Source organism: Rhamphochromis sp. 'chilingali' (assembly GCF_963969265.1).
Source record: "Rhamphochromis sp. 'chilingali' genome assembly, chromosome: 17".
NCBI classification, from domain to species: Eukaryota; Metazoa; Chordata; class Actinopteri; order Cichliformes; family Cichlidae; genus Rhamphochromis; species Rhamphochromis sp. 'chilingali'.
The window spans coordinates 32,899,894-32,917,299 of record NC_137944.1 but is presented as its reverse complement, the minus strand read 5'-3'; the positions used below and the strand labels follow the sequence as shown (position 1 = coordinate 32,917,299).

The window sequence follows — 17,406 nt, the reverse complement described above, 5'->3', positions numbered from 1 at the left end:
ATGTGTTCCTGATGGAGAGGTGTGCTAACACAGGCAGCTGTGGCCAGTCTCACCTCTGCTAACTGGAGTCAGTGCCGTGGACCTCACAACTGTTTTTGTACTGTGGATGTGCCCACAATCTTTATTTATTTATTTTAATTGAATTATCTGAATTATAACGTATTTTCAACTGCTATCGGGAAGAAGCACCTTATAGATTCAAACCAGTTGTATTTCAGGTGTTCTATATAATAAAATAAAATATCAGAACCTAAAAATATGTGTTTTTGCACATAAGCCTGTTAGGTTAGGATCATGAGCTGTAAGGTTTATCAACACAACTTGTTAAAGCCAAACTACTGTATGGTCCAAACATGGTCTCTACCGACTCCGAAACAGCAACACGGCTGAAGCCAAAACTAACCACGGAGCCTCTAAAATGGATGTAGCTACTGTGATCGTATGACATCATGACTACATTCATTTTTCATTTACAGTCTATAGTTTATCACAGTGGTCTCCAACCTTTTTTGCGCCACGGACCGGTTTATGCCCGACAATATTTTCATGGACCGGCCTTTAAGGTGTCACGGATAAATACAACAAAATAAAACTAGTACCGGTACCGAAAAAAAAATAATTTATTCATAACACACGTGAAAAGACCCAGGAAAACCGAGTAAACGATAAAAACGATAACAAAATAACGCTGAAAACCAATAAAAACCCTGAAAACCATACATTTCACACCTGAGCCTCAACTCTCGCGGCCCGGTACCAAACGACTCACGGACCGGTACCGGTCCGAGGACCGGGGGTTGGGGACCACTGGTTTAATCACATCTGGGACAACAAACCTGAAGGGACTTTCTTTAAAACAGCACAACACCTCAGCCTGAACTCAAGCCGGGGGAGAGGAGTTAAAAACAAAAACATTAAAGTTTCAATGATGCAAACTGCCCACTGATGATCTGCACTTGTTACACTTGGAAAGCAACAGTGCAAACCGAAACCATTACTCAGGCTAACAAACAACAAAAACAAGCATCACAGCTTTAAAACAGTTTGATTATTTATTTGCATGATAGTATTAATTACCTCTTCTTGTGAAAACCAGCCCCTCTAGATTTTGCAGATTTTGGAAATTATTGCAAGCAAAGACATTTGATTCCAAGTGGCTTCCTTATTTGTATGTATACAGATTTATATATAAAAGAACGTTTTTTTGCTGAATTCACTGTTCTTCTGTGAGAAAAGTGCTACTTTTTGGGATGTTGAAGACTAAACGAACAACGCTGCAATGGTCTGATTTTGGACAAATGTTGTACAGGTAATCACAGCTGCATTTGTGGCTCACCTCACTTGAAATGAGGCGAAATTCAGGGTTTTTTTTTGGCGTTTAGAATGAAGATTTAAAGACTCCAAAATCCTGGGGAAAGTGAAATATAAGCAAACATCATCAAGATTATTACCCTTTAAAAAAAAAAAAAGAAAGAAAGAAAAACAAAAACAAAGTACTGGAATAGCCACAGTCACTAACAATAAAGCCAAAGATAGCTAGCTAGCTAGAAAGGTAAATACTCTTGGTAGTTACACGCTATGTGACAAAGCTATGAGGAAGACAGCAAGTTGATCCTTGATCAAAGTAGCTACTATTCAGTCACATTTCATTGCTTAATCGAGAGTTGTAAAAAAGTAAGCGCAGATATAAAACAAGGAATGATATGAAAGCAGTAAAAACCGACAATCCTCATCTAAACCTATTGTTGTAGAGACTAGTGAGAAAGGCCACGAGGTTCACAGAGAGAGAACATGAGAAAAGTCCTACAGTAAAAAGCTTCAAACAAGGCAGTCCAGCAAACAAATGTGCATTTAAATAGAAAGGCAAACTTTACACTTATTACAGTATAGCTTCAAGGTTCACTCATTCACACAATCATTCATTCATTCAGGCGTGATGTCTTATTTCTCCCACATCCATCGTAGGTCCACGTGTGGCCAGCAACTTCTCTTGTTCACGAATGCAACTTAAAGACACTTTAAAATGAACATCTTATTGTCAGAACTCCTCTCTGACAGCATCTCTCCACAAAACCAAACCGGTGAACTTGCCTTGTAAGTGCACTCATGCAGACCAGGAGCAGCTGGTGGTACCATTTGAGTAATCTCACAAACTGCTGACAGGTGAATAATCACAGAGTTGACGTGAACTTCTCTGGTAAAAAGCTTAAAAACAGTGAAAAGCATTCAGCAGTAGAGCTGATGTTCTCTGGATATAAAACAATACGGTAAAGATGTGAGAAAAAGTTACGCAACGTCCGTATTTTTACTTGAAGTATGAAATGCTCTTTGAACCTTGAGGGATTAGGGTTTCATTTGGACTCTGGTGTTTCTGCACCCAGTACCCTGTACTCTCACAGTACCCTGTAGCGCAAAGAATAGGCTGCCTTCAAAATAAAAGTGCCATTGTATACTCTTCTCAAATAATTAGAATGCTGGAAGTACGCAATGAAATTCATGTCTTTGAAGGAATGCTGAACTACATAAGAAAAAGATTTGTGACTTCACTTTACAAAGGAAGTGCTATAGAAGTGCTTCCAAAGGTCTTCCTTCCAAATTCCTGTGCAAAACAAAGCACAGCTGTTTTCTTCTGTGTGTATCTTCAGTCTTTTAAAGGAAGTTTAACGAAACGAAAATAAATCACAGCCTCGGTCTACGGTCAGAAAAAATAACGAGCAAGTACTTCAGGTTCAACGAGTCTCGTTTGCAATTAAAATACATTCAAAACCTTCATTTACATTGATTTTGAGCAGAATTTGGTGGAACGTGTACCTTCATCGAAATAAAATCGCACATTTGAAGGATTTTTACAACTTATGCGAGAATCTGATGTGAAACAGGATGAGATTCCACTTCTGCAGTCCCAGAGTCTTTGCCGTGTTTGGGAAATGAACTGTACTTCAAACATTCACCTGCAGGACTCTCGAGCTCCATATCTGACCCGCGGGCTGGTGGTGGATGCCCGGGGGGGCTTCACTTTTAAACTTTGCGGATTTGTGGTAAAAACACCGGTCAGTCTCTTAGGCTGTTGATGTGAGCGCAGATCTTGAGGGCAGGGCCAAGCTTGATGTTCATGGTGGACATGAGATGCTCCTCCTTCAGCAGCAGCAGCGCCTGTCCATCAATTTCCTGCGACAGGAACTGGGAGGCGAGATCCTCGCACCCTGAGAGGACGACGGATAAAAGCACAGGTGGACAAAAATGCAAAGGTTGAAAATTATGGTACATTAACATTAATGCACACAGTCGTTCATGCATTAGCTCCAAATGCAAACATTTACATAACAAATAAAAGCATCAAGTTCGAGGTGGAAACAGCTGAACTCCAGATTAATGTGTCACATTAATATGAAACTGGTCTGTTATTTTAACTGTACAGTATTAACAATGTTGATAAGCATGAAACTGCAAATTAAAAGAAGAACTGATCAAAACATCAATTACTGCACTTGAATATAAAAGCAGAGCAACACAAGATAAACATCAGCAGTAGCCAGAAACCAGCTAATTCAGGAGCACTGCCATTCATTTTCCTCTTTACCCCCACTTCCATCATCTATCAGTTCAGGAGTTCACAGATTCCACAGAGGGAGAGACGCTGGAAGGGCTTTAAAAATACTGGTGGCCACCATGCTACCCCTCTGCCTCCTAGCACACACCTCTATGGTGCCAATTTCAACATCCTGCATCCCCTTGCCCTCGAGTTAACTCATTCAGAAGATAACTCGACCTCTGACCTTGACCGTGAAGTCGAGCCTTTTATCTTTATGTGAATCAGTGCTGCATTATAAGATCAAAAATCAGATCTTCTAACCTTGCAGTGAGGAAATAAACTGTGACACTTCCTCCACGCTCCACTGGGAGGGGCTAGCAGGCAGGCAGGTGGGCGGTGGTGAGCTCTCTGCTGGGAGCGGAGGAGGCGGCTGGTGGCAGGACGCTGAGGAGGCCGGCGAGAGAGACATGGGGTCATCTTCATCCTCCTCTACGCTGGACTCCTCATCTGAATGGCTCGACTCGGACCGGCACTACAAGCGGAGGAAGAAAAAAAAAGCAGCAGCGTTCACTAGTGTCCCGGTCTGCTTGCAAAAACATGAACATAGGCTACAAGGACAAAACCCCGTCTGCATATTTAAAGATTAGAGCTGCACAGACGGGGATTGTTACAGTTTATAAAAAAGGAGCACAAACCTCGAGATACCTGAGCACCGTCACAGAGAAGCAAGTAATGACTTCAAAAGGCTCATCATGCATACAAGTGAAAAATGCACATTCAGATGGATTCAGGTCTATTTTTGCTGTTACATGAAGTTTGTGTTCAGGAGTCTCATACATTTGGTTTGGGGCCAGTTTGTAACAATGGAGGAGAAATTTAAAGGGGCTCTTTTATGCTTATTTACTCTGCATTTCTATTCTTTACTCGGCATAATTCAGTGTATTTGTGTTAATCTGGGCTTCTGGCCGTGGTTTCTAAGCTCGCAGCCAGAGTGGTGTGAAATGACCACACTGGGGATGTCTCCTCTGAAACAGAGCTTCAGCAGTCTGAAGCCTGAGCTTTGACTAATGGATTATTTGTATGTACACTGACATCATTATTAGAAAGAGATCGCCCTCCTCGCACAATTATATTTGTGTGCTCCTCCATCCGTGTTGATGTCCCTGAGCACAAAGCCAGATCTGTATGTGGTTTAATGTGGTTACAAGTGAAGTTATTTTACAAAAAACACTTCCCAGGAAGCTGAAAGCTGCGGTAGAAGCAGATCATTTTGAACATGATCGCAGTTATTGATGACTGGGTGTAAAGTTCTAGCATCCAAATATGTTTAAAACTACTTAAAGTTGCATTTCTGCCAATAGGATGATAGAAAAGTAATAAATTGACTGAAAAAGGTGTAAAAAAATATTATATGTGTTTTGCAGAGTTAAACATACAAACATTAAAAATATTTGGAGCCAAATATTTTGCACATATCAACACTTACAGGCTTTATTAAGAGGCCACTAAAGTTTAAAAACCCTTTTGCTAAAGTTTGAAATCCATCAGACAAATCTGAGCCCACCATCTCGTCTGCTGGTTCGTCTTCTTTCGGCTGCTCTCAGATCATCAGCCTCTTTCTTACCAGCTTCTGTCACACCAACGCTCTGCATGTCCTCCTTCGCTACATCCATGAATCTTCTCTGTGGTCTCCTGCTTTTCCTCCTGCCTGGCAGCTCTATATTCAACACCCTCTGCCTAAAATATCCACTAACCCTCCTCTGCACACGTCCAAACCACATCAGCCTTGGCTCTCCAACTGCATCTCCAAACTGCTCAACCTGAGCCGTCCCTCTGATGCACTCGTTTCTAAACAAATGCAATGCCTCTTTTGCTCTCCACACAGACCGCTTACCTGCATGTGAGCAAAGGCTATTTAAATGTGATCAAAGCAGGAAAGGCTCCAGTACAACTACACAGATCAGTTATCAGCTGGGATCGGACTTCTAATTTTTGACCTGCACCAATAATTTTCCTTGTAGGGACTGTATAATCCTGCCTCACCTTGGCAGGTACGGGCCTCCCTGCTATCTTGGCACTGGCTATTTCTGAGCTGGTCCTGCGGGGAACCCTCCTCCTGGCGATTCCTCCCTCGTCGTCCGAGTTGGAGAGGTGTCCGCGGCTCTGATCCCGATCCGAAGAGTGATCTTGAGCTTGACGCTGGCCGTGACCCTGCCGCACGCCGAAGTGCTGCCTGAAGCTGACGTTGTACCTGGGGAACCAATACATACTGTATCGTAGACAAAGAGTGACATATACGGTACTGAAGCCAAGACGAGCAACACAGTTTTTGTCTCTTTGCACCGTACGCGGTATATAAGCTATACACGTGTAGTGGGCAAAGGGACAAATACAAAGCAGAAGCAGAAAATGTCAAATCATAAGCTGACAACATACTGTAACAAACAATGCAGACAGCGCATTGTTTTCTACTGAAACATGTCACATAATAAATACAGTGTACATTTTAATACGGAGCACATTCAGAGGAGAAACAAAGCGTCCTCCACTGTACTGCGAGGTTACATGCTGCATGTGAAAGTGGATGAAGTGAGGCTATCACAATATGTAGACACAGAAAAAAAAACATGAGAACAGAAAAACACAAGCTGTGAGATTTACAGCTGGAGCCACCTGAGAATTCACACTAAAGTCCCGTTTTAGACAACATTTAGTGGGTCACATCTTTAGTAACACTGGCTTTTGATATCGATTCATTATATATCAGTGTTTCCCCACACACACACACACACACTAGTCTTTGGCAGCTCTGGGATTTAAAGTCATTTTGTGTCCTTTTTTTTTTTTTTTAAAAATGGCTTTTAGCCATTGGCTGGCATGTTCTCCCCAAGCTTGCATGGGTTCCCTCTGAGTACTTTGGCTTCCTCCCACAGTCCAAAGACACATACGCTATGTTGTTGTTGTTGTGACTGTAAAATGACCCCTAGGTGTCCCTCTGTTAGCCCTACAACAGCCTGGTGACCAGTCCACGGTGTACGCAGCCTTTTGTCTCATGACAGCTGGGATAGGCCATGGCTGACACCATCTTTCATCCAACAGAACAGAAAACTGACAAGAGTACAGCCTCCTCACTCTTACTTTGAAAGCTCACTTGATGCTAAACAGCTGGCATAGCCCATCCTGTTTCAGATGGGTAACCCTTCTGTTTGTTATATATTTATATATATGTATACATTAGGGGTGCAACGATACTCCTATCGATATTGAACCGTTCGATACAGTGCTTTCGGTTCGGTACGCATATGTATCGAACAACACAATTTAAAAATTTTTTATCAACTTTTCTTCTGACGATGCCGTCTGTGTGGAGCACTCAGTGCGTTCAACTACTCCGCCTAGGCTGCACTGTGGAGCGCAGATCCACTGAGCGCAGCGCAAGCTAGCAAGACAGAAGCTAAGCTTGTTGCAAAATGCCAACTGCCTCAACGACTGAACCTCCCCCACCCTGATTCAGATCTGGCGTTTGGAACTATTTTGGTTTTCATGTGACGTATGACCCTGAAGGTAAGCGCGTCATGGACTAAAGTAAAACAGTATGTCGGATGTGCCATGCAATGCTCAATTACATGGGTGGGAACTAGTGTGTTAGCGCAGTTAGCTCGTTAACGTGTTGGCCGTCTAGCCCCACGCACGGGGCGATCCGCGGTAGCTCGTTAACGGAGATTTGCCGTGTTGTGGCGTTAACGTCATATCAGACTAACGCTGACAGCACTAGTGGGAACACAACAAATATGACTGCACATTTACTCCGACATCATCTTAGTGCAAAGACAAGTGGAAGCAGACAAAAACAACAAGCACGCATGCTACAAACTTTACCCGAGTCATTTAGACAGCCGTTAGCACAGGATTCTCCTTATGATATGTTTAATATGCTGCTGAGAATATAGCCCAGAAGAAGCGTATAGTATAGCTTTTATTTTGAAAGAGCCATTTCTCTGTAATAAACTCTCTTTTCCAAAGATGAGTGATTTCTCCATCAGATAGATTTATTATTTTATCCCTTTGTTGTTTCAGCAACATTAAATTTAAAAACTGTACTTTTGAGTTAAAATATATATTTATAATTTTAATAAATGACAAATTAAAAAGGCATGAACATTTTTTTGTATCGAAAAAATATCAAACCGTGACACAAAAGTATCGAACCGAACCGTGAATTTTGTGTATCGTTGCACCCCTACTATATACATCTATATATGCGCGCAGTCGATTCTACTAAAGCAGTCAGCCTTCAGCTGCAGTTCTAGATGCTACAGTTTGTAGATGGGAAAGCAGACGTTATTATATAAAGGATTTATTTTCCATTTATTTAAGAAGGCACACACATGCACTGCATGGCACAATTACAGTGCAGTTATGTTGGAAACACTGTATATAACTAAGAACTAAAAGCCTCAAAGAGGATTGAGGTTTTGAGCTTTATGCAGTTTTGTTTGACTTCAAGATATCCAAATCTTACTGCACAGCATCTATGACAAACTGCACTGTAACTAGAAACAGACGTTCATCACTCGCACTGTGAAATAAGCTGAAGTGGCTGCAGCTGTTTGCAGTACAGTGATTTATTCTGTATATGTTTCATGCATTTTGAAGTACCTCTTGGCACAAGACATGGAGCAGAACCTTTTGGTGCCTCGGAACTGGCTGGCAGGAGCAAAGTTTTTACAGTATTCACACTTCAGCACTGAGGAGAGAGTTTAGAGACAGAACAAAGCAGATGGTGAATAATACACAAACGCAAACGTGGTATTATATACTCCAACGGGTTATGAGTCCCGGTCCACACACAGAAAATCAGACTGCGATGATATTTTCTCGTGATATCGCGCTGCCTGCGGTTTAGACTCAGAGGTGGGAAATTCCCAGCTTGAAAGTTATAATTAAAGTCTTTATGCTTTCCTGCAGCCCAGCTCAAACAAACGGGGCAAACACGGGTCATCTTGTTACACAACATTAAATCCCATAAGCCATGTCCATGTTATAATGTTAAAGGGACAGATCACCAAAAAATCAAAACAAAAAAACAATTCATATTGTTCATATTTTCCCTCCAATTCTCTACATTCATAATGCTCAAAATTTTTTTATGCGTTTCAGTTTTGAAGATATCAGCTGTACCAAGGTCTGCCTTTAATATACATTACTGTAATCTACTGTCCAGTATGGCAGTCACCGTGTACAGTATAAAGAAAAAACTGCAGCAAATCATGACTGTGTGACTTAAAAGAAGAAAATGAGAATCTAGCTAGAAAACTGGGCACACCAAGTAAATAACTAAAAATCTAGAGGATAATAAAACGCTAACAGCCAAAGAACAACAACAATAAAACATGTACTATGGCTAATGCACAGAGACTTCAGCAATGCAGAAATCACATTTTGATTTTCAAGATTTTAAGAGCCGTTTCTCATGCAGAGGCAACTTTATCCCAGAAACCTTACAGTAGATATTTATGATTCTGATTTCAGCCCTTAAACGTGTCTTTAAAGCAGCACTGCTTTAAGCAGTCTGGCTGTTACCTGTTGCTGTGGTAACAGTCTCCGACGGGTTAGTGTCTGGACTGTCGTTAGTCAAATCTTCACCAGCCGAGTCCTTGACTGGACCGCAGACCTGTCAAACACAAATTCAGTTTAAGAGTCAGCGACCGACAAAAACAAAACAAAAAAACAAACTACAAATCCCATGTACTCACAGGGAAAGGCTCCGCCCCCTCCTGGATCACAAAGCCCTCTATGAGGTGTGTAAGAACCTGCGGTTTAACCACAGCTTGAGGTGGAGGAGCTCTCTCACCCTGACCACAAGTCCCACGGGACACCAGCAGCACTGGAGAAGGAGAGGATGCAGGAGGAGAAGGAGAGGATGCAGGAGGAGGAGGTGGAGGAGGAGGAGGAGCAGCAGAGCCTGGAGAGGTGAGAGGAAGATAAATACTGTTTTTCACCGAGTGTGTGTGTTGACAGTATTTTACAGGGATGTATTTCTATGTTATTACCTGCATCGACGGGATTGGCTGGGATGGCCGAGGCATGATCTCTGACTGGCTGGAGCCGTGGAGGGGAGGGGCCATGTTCGTCATTGGCTGAATTCGAGTCTGATTTTCTTTTCAGAGAGCCAGTCGTCTGTTTACTCTAAACAAAAAGTGCCAACAGATACAGACAGACACTGAGAGTGATTGTAGGATGTAATATTTACACAAGGAGCAGTTATGGCTGAGTAGCGTGTTTGTTTTAGTGCTAGAACCCAAAATCACCATCTGTGACATGTAGAAATGTGTGTGGGTTAGAAAAACATCAAGTCTGATTCATGAGAATCACTTAAATCCTGCTTCAGCTGACCTGTGGCGTCTGACCTCCTGATGAGTCTCCATTGGTGGTTACACCAGCTGATGCTGCTCTCTGCTCTTCGGTCACCAGGTGGAGAGAGAGGGAGGAGCGAGACAGCGAGGGGGGAGGAGATGAAATGGTGGAGGGCCAGCAAGAGGCGGGGCTTGAAGCCAGCCGTACGTTCTGACTCTGTCCAGAGCTCTGATTGGCTTGTGGATGCACCTGAGACACCTGAGCCAAGGGGGGAGCCTCCTGGGGTGACTGAAGCGTCTTCAGCCCCACCCCTCGGCCGACGACTCCACCCTCCCTGGAAGCGATGGACGCCACCATGGTGAGCAGACTAGAGGAGCTGCTGAGGACGGCGGCACCATCCTGGCTGCAGCTGCCACGGGCCAGAGCGAGAGCCTGGGCATTTCCAAGTGTGCTCTGCCTGGCTCCCACTATCTGCACTGGGATGTGAGGCGTGTGGGGAGGCTGGCTGGAGCTGCTGGCAGGCGGCGGAGCAGGCAGGATGGGAGGGGGGTTCCTTGAAGGAAGCTGGAGGGGCAGGCGGAGCCCCTGTAAAGTTTTAGGTTGGATGGGGATGGGTCCGTTTCCGTGGCCTGATTTCTCAGCACCGAGTGAGGTTTTCTGTAGAGGCTGCACCACCAGAGTCTGAGCGTTGACCGCTGGTTTGATGGTTGCCGTGCCCACCGGGTACCCGTGGGGCTGAGATGTGGCGTTGGATGTCAAGACCAGAGTATGTGCTGCTGTGGGAGCTGTGGTTCCTGTGGTGAGGGTTCGAGTACCGTGGAGTAAGAGCTGGGAGAGAGGGATGGAAGACGACGAGGACGACGAGGCACCGGAAGAAGAGACGGGGTGAGCTTTGAGATTAGTAGGCTGGGGGTAGGTAGGGATTTTGATGTGGGATGGCTGGGGCTGAGGCTGGCTTGGTTTGGTGGGGGACTGAGGGGTAGACTGGTGAGAGGGCTGGACCAGCGAGTAGGCAGCTGGGAAAAATAAGAATGAAAATATATTAGTGTCTATTTAGTGATTCATCACATTTAAAACGGCAGTTCACCCCCAAATTAACGTAACGTTACATATAAAAGCATTTAAACCTGAATCACTGTCATGAATTTGCTTCAATATTATTATAACTAAAATGAGAAAGTCCAAATTAAGTGTACGCTTCTGAAATTTCTGCCAAATCCACCACAGGCTCCATCATCATACACAACCTTCAGAGCATTACAAAGCTCATTTATATGTTTAATTCCTCTTCTTTCTTTCCTACCCGAGTCACTTCTCTCTGGGGCTTCAGTCTTAACACCCACACCTTTAGGACCCGACAGACCTCGCATGGCTAGATTCTGTACCTGGAGATGGAGCACAGAGCAAATGTTTGGGTGAAAACACCCATCTGTCACTTTGTTGCTGAAGAACGAAAGAATGTGTCTTCAAGCCATGAGAACATTTTTATGTTAGCCACACACCTGGTCGTTATCAGATTGGCTGCTGGATGAGGAAGTCGGAGGCACTTCCTGCTGCTGTTGCTGAGCCTGTGGCTGCTGGGCAACAGTTGCCACAGCAGTAGTTGCAGTGCTGCCGGGCATGAAAATGAGCTGGGAGGGGATAGGCGTCCTAAGGGAGCGGTTCACCTGCAGGACAAAAAGACATTAAAGCCATTAAAATGCACAAAACTGAGCTGCCGCACATAAACCATCTGATCAAACTCACTCTCAGGTACATCTGGCCCTGCCCTCCGGCTGTCCCACTAAGCAGCACTGATTGGCTGATTGTGGATGTTGCTGAGGCACCCATTGGACGGCTGCTGGTTGTAGACCCTGATCCAGATGTTACATTGACCTGAAGAACAGGAACGTGCATCTTTAAGATCCTTTGTGGCTCGAAGGAAAAAAAGCGGTACTGATTTTGTGGCATAAAGAGCTATCGTTTTTGTATGATTACGTACTGCGGTTGTGCTGGTAGTCTGAGAAGAGCTACTGCTGGAGGGGCTTGACTGACGACTGGCAGCCAGAGTGGCCTTAAAAAAACAAAGAAAGTAAAACGAAGAAAGGGAAGAGACAGAGGAAAAAAGCAGCTTAAGGTTTCAATAAACTCCAAACAAAATGAAAACTGAGATGTTTACAGAGGCTGTTGTGTGGTTGATGCAAAATATGCTCAGCTTTGTTTCTGGCCACAAAGCCTCCATGTTTTACAACCCACAGCTGTCCAGCATCGACTGTAGACGTGGCCTCCCCACCTTTTTCTTCTGGTTTTCATGGGAGTTAATTATTGCATGCAAGTAGGTGGCAATCTGTCTTATGCAACGCTCTTACAGCGTCATCATGTATCGTTTTATTTCTTACAATAGTTTTTCTTTGTGCTTTGCAAACAACACGTGCAGGATGTTTATAACTTCCTTTACTTGAAAGAAACAAAGTGAAATTTGCACACACCTTTACCTGTTGCACAGCTGCCAGGTTCTGCAGCTGTGCTGCGTTGTTGATCTGCTGCTGCAGCATCAGCTGCTGGAAGTACTGAGCGGCATTGGGCTGCCTCTGTAACGCCTGCAGGGCCTGGAGGGAGGAGCAGACGGCCAAAAATGAAAACTGAAGGAGGGACAGCATTTTGGAGAAGGAGAAGAAAGAAAAAAAGGGGGAGGGAGGAACGGAGCATGAAGGAAGTAAAGTGCTGTGAAAAGATGGGGATGGAAAACATGACGGCAAAGAGTCAGAAGAAGACATGAAAGAGTGAGGGATGGGAGAAATTTAGGATGGAAAAGGAAGTGCAGAGAAAATTGAGGGGATAGAGCAGACTGAGAGAAACGAGTGCAGAAGGAGCAGAGAGAGAGCGAAGCTGCAGAAACCTGCCAGCTGCCTGATGTATGAGGGGAGGCTCGTACAGTAATAAGTCGGGGGATGAAAGCGAGCGCGGCGGGCTGGATTAGTGTGTGCCGGGTGACAGAGACAGATGGCCGTGCAGGGTGACAAAAGCCTGAGAAAATAACACCCAGCCTCCATCACACCCAGCACGACTCGGTCTCTTTTCTTTACCCCCCCCGATTCAGTCAGTCTTCATCAGTTTCTGTCCATCGGCTAACACATAAATCAGAAATTATGAAGACAAATGAGCCACACACACACTTTCTGCCCCTGCTTACACGCAAACAGTCCATGTTTACGCTGCAGCCAAAAACAAAATTTGGACACGAAAATGCAAAGTGATATCATCATTTTCTATTAATTTTTATTACAATTTTGTTCACTGGCAGGATTATAAATGCTCCGCCTACATCACAGTGAAGGTTTTGCCACAGGGATCTATTTTACGTGTTTCACGACGCATCTGAAATGAGTTTTAAACTATGCAAAGAACCAAACGCTCCCACGAGTCACGTTTTTAAAGTCTAGACCTGAATCTAGACCTGTATACGTGCAATCTAATCCCCAGGCATGCAACCTACTTTTAGCCCAACAATAACAACTCGAAAGCAGAACAATGCACCATGCTGCCGGGCTATCACCCTCAAGGTATGGTTCAAGTGTGAGAACAGCGAGATATTAAAGATGGTAGGGGTCATTAAAAGCCACCCCATGAAGATTATGACCACTTCCTACTTGGGGAGGGGAGTTTTTGAGGATGAGCACTGGTTTCTAATCAGGGATGTCTCCCTTTTTTCACATTTACAAACAAAGAAACGCATTTCCTGTCGAACAAAACTTACATTTTTAAGCATTTTAAATATTTTTTACGCGATGCCTTTTCCCCCCTTTGTGCACAACAATCCTGGCACACTTGGATTATTACTGAGGCCCAAAACTGGAAATCCAGCTAACTAACATGTGTGTTAGTTTTTAACTGTTAAACTAAACTGATCTTAACCTGAATTCTAAAGGCAGCTGTGAACCGAGCCTTTAAAAGCTTTTTCCATGAAGTGAGGACTCATTGTCAGCGTGTGAAAATCAATGTGGTCTGGTCCTGTAGCCACACAGGTATAAACACTCACACCTACCTGGACCGCCTGCCTTTCATACAGAGACATGGAATTCATGGGAGAGGGGCGGGAGCTGGTCCCAGACGGAGCGCTTCCATTGGTCGAGGCCCCCTGCTGGTTCTGCTCTCCGTCTGTCTCCATGGCTGCTGAGGAGACAGATGAGGCGTCCGTCAGTCAAACACAGGATGAAACAAACACCAGTTTCTCTCTCTGCGAGAGTCTGATGGATAGAGGAGGAAAAAAACTCCACACCTGTCACGGTTCCTGACAAACAGCAGACCTCACAGAGTCGAGATGCTGTGAAACACTTTTTACAGCGTGGATGACTGATGTAGTTCTGCTGCTGGTTATTTTTAACACTTTCAACATTTTAAAATGTTTTCATTTTTTATGGCAGTAAATCACAACGACTGAGTGTCTCGCTGACAGCTGTTTTTTCCCATCGCCACCATGGAGACGGACACAATGCTCCACAGACCAGTTTACACCTTTAAAGGGCTTCCATCAAGCTTTTCCTTTTTTCTGTCACACACACACGCATGCACGCACACTATAACGGATGGATTTAGTATGGACGTTCATATGAAAGATTACATTTACTGCCCTCATTACTTGAAACTTTGGTAAATTATATGCAGTTTTTTCCTGCTTGGATCTGTAGGATGTCCAAATAAGGGGACATCTCAGGTATACAGAAGCTCCACCGACCTCCTGTTCAAACCTTCTGCTTATGAGGGGCAGCCAATCAACAGAAAGTTGACCTAAGGGGCAGTCGATGAACTGAGTAGCTTCACCAAAGCCCAATATAAGACCGATCCACCACATTCTTGTTTTACATGCTGTGGACAAGCTGCAGATTCAATTTTAACCCCCTCACACTAACCACACACAACATGCATCCTGCAGACAGGAAGACTATGAAAGTACCTCTAAACTGCACAACTAAAATGATTAATGAAATCAGGTTGCATTTACAGATTTGCCAAATTAATGTAAGTCAGGCTGTCACAGGGATTGTGGTAAAAAAACAAAATCATAATAATAATAATATTCTTTACATATATGCAGAAAATGAGGGGAAAATTTGCAAAAAAAAAAAAAAAAAAAAGATATCTGTCAAATCATTTTGCAAATGCTTTAAACTCAAAATGCGAGAGCTGGAGGTGGAAAGGATTCTGCAACCATGCACAAAATTCAGTCATCTCTGATATTAAAGACGTGGATTTTTGACACAATATTGCCATCATCACCTTTATCATCAATGCATGGTTACTGTTACACACTAATCTGTGTGTAAGAAAAAGCAAATATTTGCTGTAAGGTATGAACCTCAGAGTGAAGTGATAAAAGACAGAAGTCTGTGCATTTTCTTCTTATTTTTGACCATTTGATAAACAAAGGTGTATTTTATGCTTGTGTAAATTAAAGCTCTGCATTAGATTTTTTTCTTGTTCCGTTTTGCACGTCTGGACATGCAGGAAAAGGCCTGAAACGTGTGAGGGGATGAAGATGGCAGCTGTAAAGATATAATTAACTGTAACATGGAATTTAAAAATGCACATTCATTTCCTCTTTGCAGCAGTTTATCATTTTAATCAGGTTATCTGGTTTAGGTAGGAAGTCATTATAAAGCATCCATTTTCGGGGATTCACAGGAATAAAACGGGGAAACGTGCTTTAGTACAAAGGCTCCTGCATGAGAAACATTTCCAAAAGCATCGCTCACACAGCCTTTCTGCATCTACTTCACCACCTTACAGGACTTGTTCAGACCAGGTGTTCACAATCTTTTTTTTTTTTTTGCAGTTTCCTTTATCACTGCTCCTCCTCCTCCAACCATCCTGTCCCAGCACCTACAGTCTGCCTCCGTCTCCAGCCTCCACCAGCTCAAAAACAGCCACCTGAGCAGCTCACACAGCGCTAACGTTAGCTAGCCATCCTCCATGTTTCAGACCAGTTAACACTGGATCCACCGGAGGCTACTCCTCCTAGCCTCCCGCTAGCCCCCCCGCCTCCACCGCTGCTGTCTGGCTCGTTAACTCGGCTCTCGCTCCGACCTTACCGTCACCGCTCCGGGTTCGTCCGGCTCCTCCTGCACCGGCTGCCCGCTGCAGAGCGACACCGAGCGATGCAACGATCCGCCGGGCTTCTTGTCTGCGTTGTGCCCGGTGCTGCTGCTCTTTTCGCCCGTCTTCTTCTTCTTCTCTGTGCAGGACGCTCGAAGCGGCAGCAGCAGCACTGATTTTACTGTTCTGCATAAATTTGCAGCTGATGTGTGGAAACGCCTCCTTCTTTTTTCTGCTCGGCCCTTTCCGGCGCTGCACGATGACGGAGCAGGACGGGGACAGGGGCTCACTTTACCCCCAAAGGCTTCGGGATCAACATGCTTAGCATTATCTCAAACTTCATGTTTTACTGGACACCAGAGTAGTTTTGCATTTTTCACAACTTGACATGATACTTGTTCATCCTGCACCTATATTCATCTGACACAAGGTGGTTCAGCTTCCTCCCCCTCCCTTCCTTCTGATTGGCTGACACTTAACAACAGAAGGTTTGAACGGCAGGTGGGTGGAGCTTCTTTTCCTGAGATGACCATTTTAGGGATATCTTGTCTTTATAACTTCATACTAATAAAAAAAAAGGTATACCTGTTTGAAGTCAAGTGTTTAGAGCAATGTGAAGGAATTACTTGTGGACACACGGATCTCATTATTTTTAACTTTGGCCATGTTTAATATGAATGTCCACCAATGGAACAGGAGATATAAGGTGTGATATATAAATATATATAAGGAGAAACTGAAAAAAGATTCATCTGGGTACCTGCAGTCATTCTATACCAACGTATTCTAGAGTCAAATGTGAGACCATCTGCCCAACAGCTTCAGCCTGAGCGACACTGTGTCGTGCAACAGGCCAATGATCCCAAGCACAGCAGCAAATCTGCAGCAGAATGACTGAAAAAGACGAATCATGTGGTCCAATCAATGGCCAGACTGCAATCTAACTTGAGCTGAAATGCTGTGTCAGGACCTCAGGAGAGCTGTGAATAAATAAATGTCCACACACCTCAATGAACTGAAGCAGCGTTGTAAAGAAGGCTTTGCTGAAATTCCTCCTCAGCCATGACTGATAAAGACACACAGAAAACCATGACCTTAAGTTATTGCTGATAAAAGTGGCTCTCCGAGTTATTGAATCGTGGGATGTACTCACTTTTTCAAACACCACTTCTGCATTTTGGCTCAGTTTTTATTGAATAACTCAGAATAAGTCAGTGTTTAGATTATGAGGGAGGAAAATGTAATATCCTTTTAAAGTCTGAACCATGAAATAATTGCCAGAAAATTCTAAAAAGTCTTTTTTGAACATGGAACATTTATTGAGCCTCCTGACAAATAAAAAATATATTAATTTGCATAGATTAGTTTTAATTTGTATCATATTTGCTGCACCTTGTATTTTTTTTGCTCAATAGTGTATTGTGCAATCTCAAAAACTCATAAAA

At 43.7% G+C, this 17,406-nt stretch overlaps 1 protein-coding gene across 5 annotated transcripts; it reads right to left on the bottom strand.

Moving 5' to 3' along the window:
• Nucleotides 1-1,028: 1,028 nt before the first annotated feature.
• LOC308384699 (polyhomeotic-like protein 1) lies at nt 1,029-16,211 on the bottom strand. 5 transcript variants are annotated; one of them, XM_080863280.1, is made up of 15 exons: nt 15,958-16,211; nt 13,914-14,041; nt 12,364-12,477; nt 11,871-11,942; nt 11,636-11,764; nt 11,392-11,556; nt 11,193-11,274; nt 9,929-10,905; nt 9,586-9,721; nt 9,289-9,497; nt 9,116-9,206; nt 8,192-8,279; nt 5,576-5,801; nt 3,854-4,064; nt 1,029-3,203 (listed from the first exon to the last, which is right to left on the bottom strand). In XM_080863280.1, the coding sequence occupies exons 1-15, from the start codon at nt 16,151-16,153 to the stop codon at nt 3,052-3,054; spliced, it is 2,976 nt and encodes a 991-aa protein (XP_080719406.1). In that variant the 5' UTR covers nt 16,154-16,211; the 3' UTR covers nt 1,029-3,051. The 5 variants fall into 5 exon arrangements, with proteins under 5 accessions (XP_080719406.1, XP_080719408.1, XP_080719405.1 ...); XM_080863282.1 differs by having other exon boundaries at nt 5,576-5,783; XM_080863279.1 differs by having other exon boundaries at nt 12,358-12,477; nt 13,914-14,038.
• Between the last annotated feature and the right edge of the window lie 1,195 nt (nt 16,212-17,406).

What these genes read in the sequence shown, in the direction of transcription:
- LOC308384699 (XM_080863278.1), bottom strand. Translation starts at nt 16,153, where the DNA reads ATGCAGAACAGTAAAATCAGTGCTGCTGCTGCCGCTTCGAGCGTCCTG. An exon ending in CAGCTGTGCAACAGGTAAAG is followed by an intron (nt 11,943 to 12,357) that starts GTGTGTGCAAAT and finishes TGTTTTTTTAAG; the next exon opens with GCCACTCTGGCTGCCAGTCG. An exon ending in GTTTATTTCCTCACTGCAAG is followed by an intron (nt 3,204 to 3,853) that starts GTTAGAAGATCT and finishes TCGTCCTCTCAG; the next exon opens with GGTGCGAGGATCTCGCCTCC.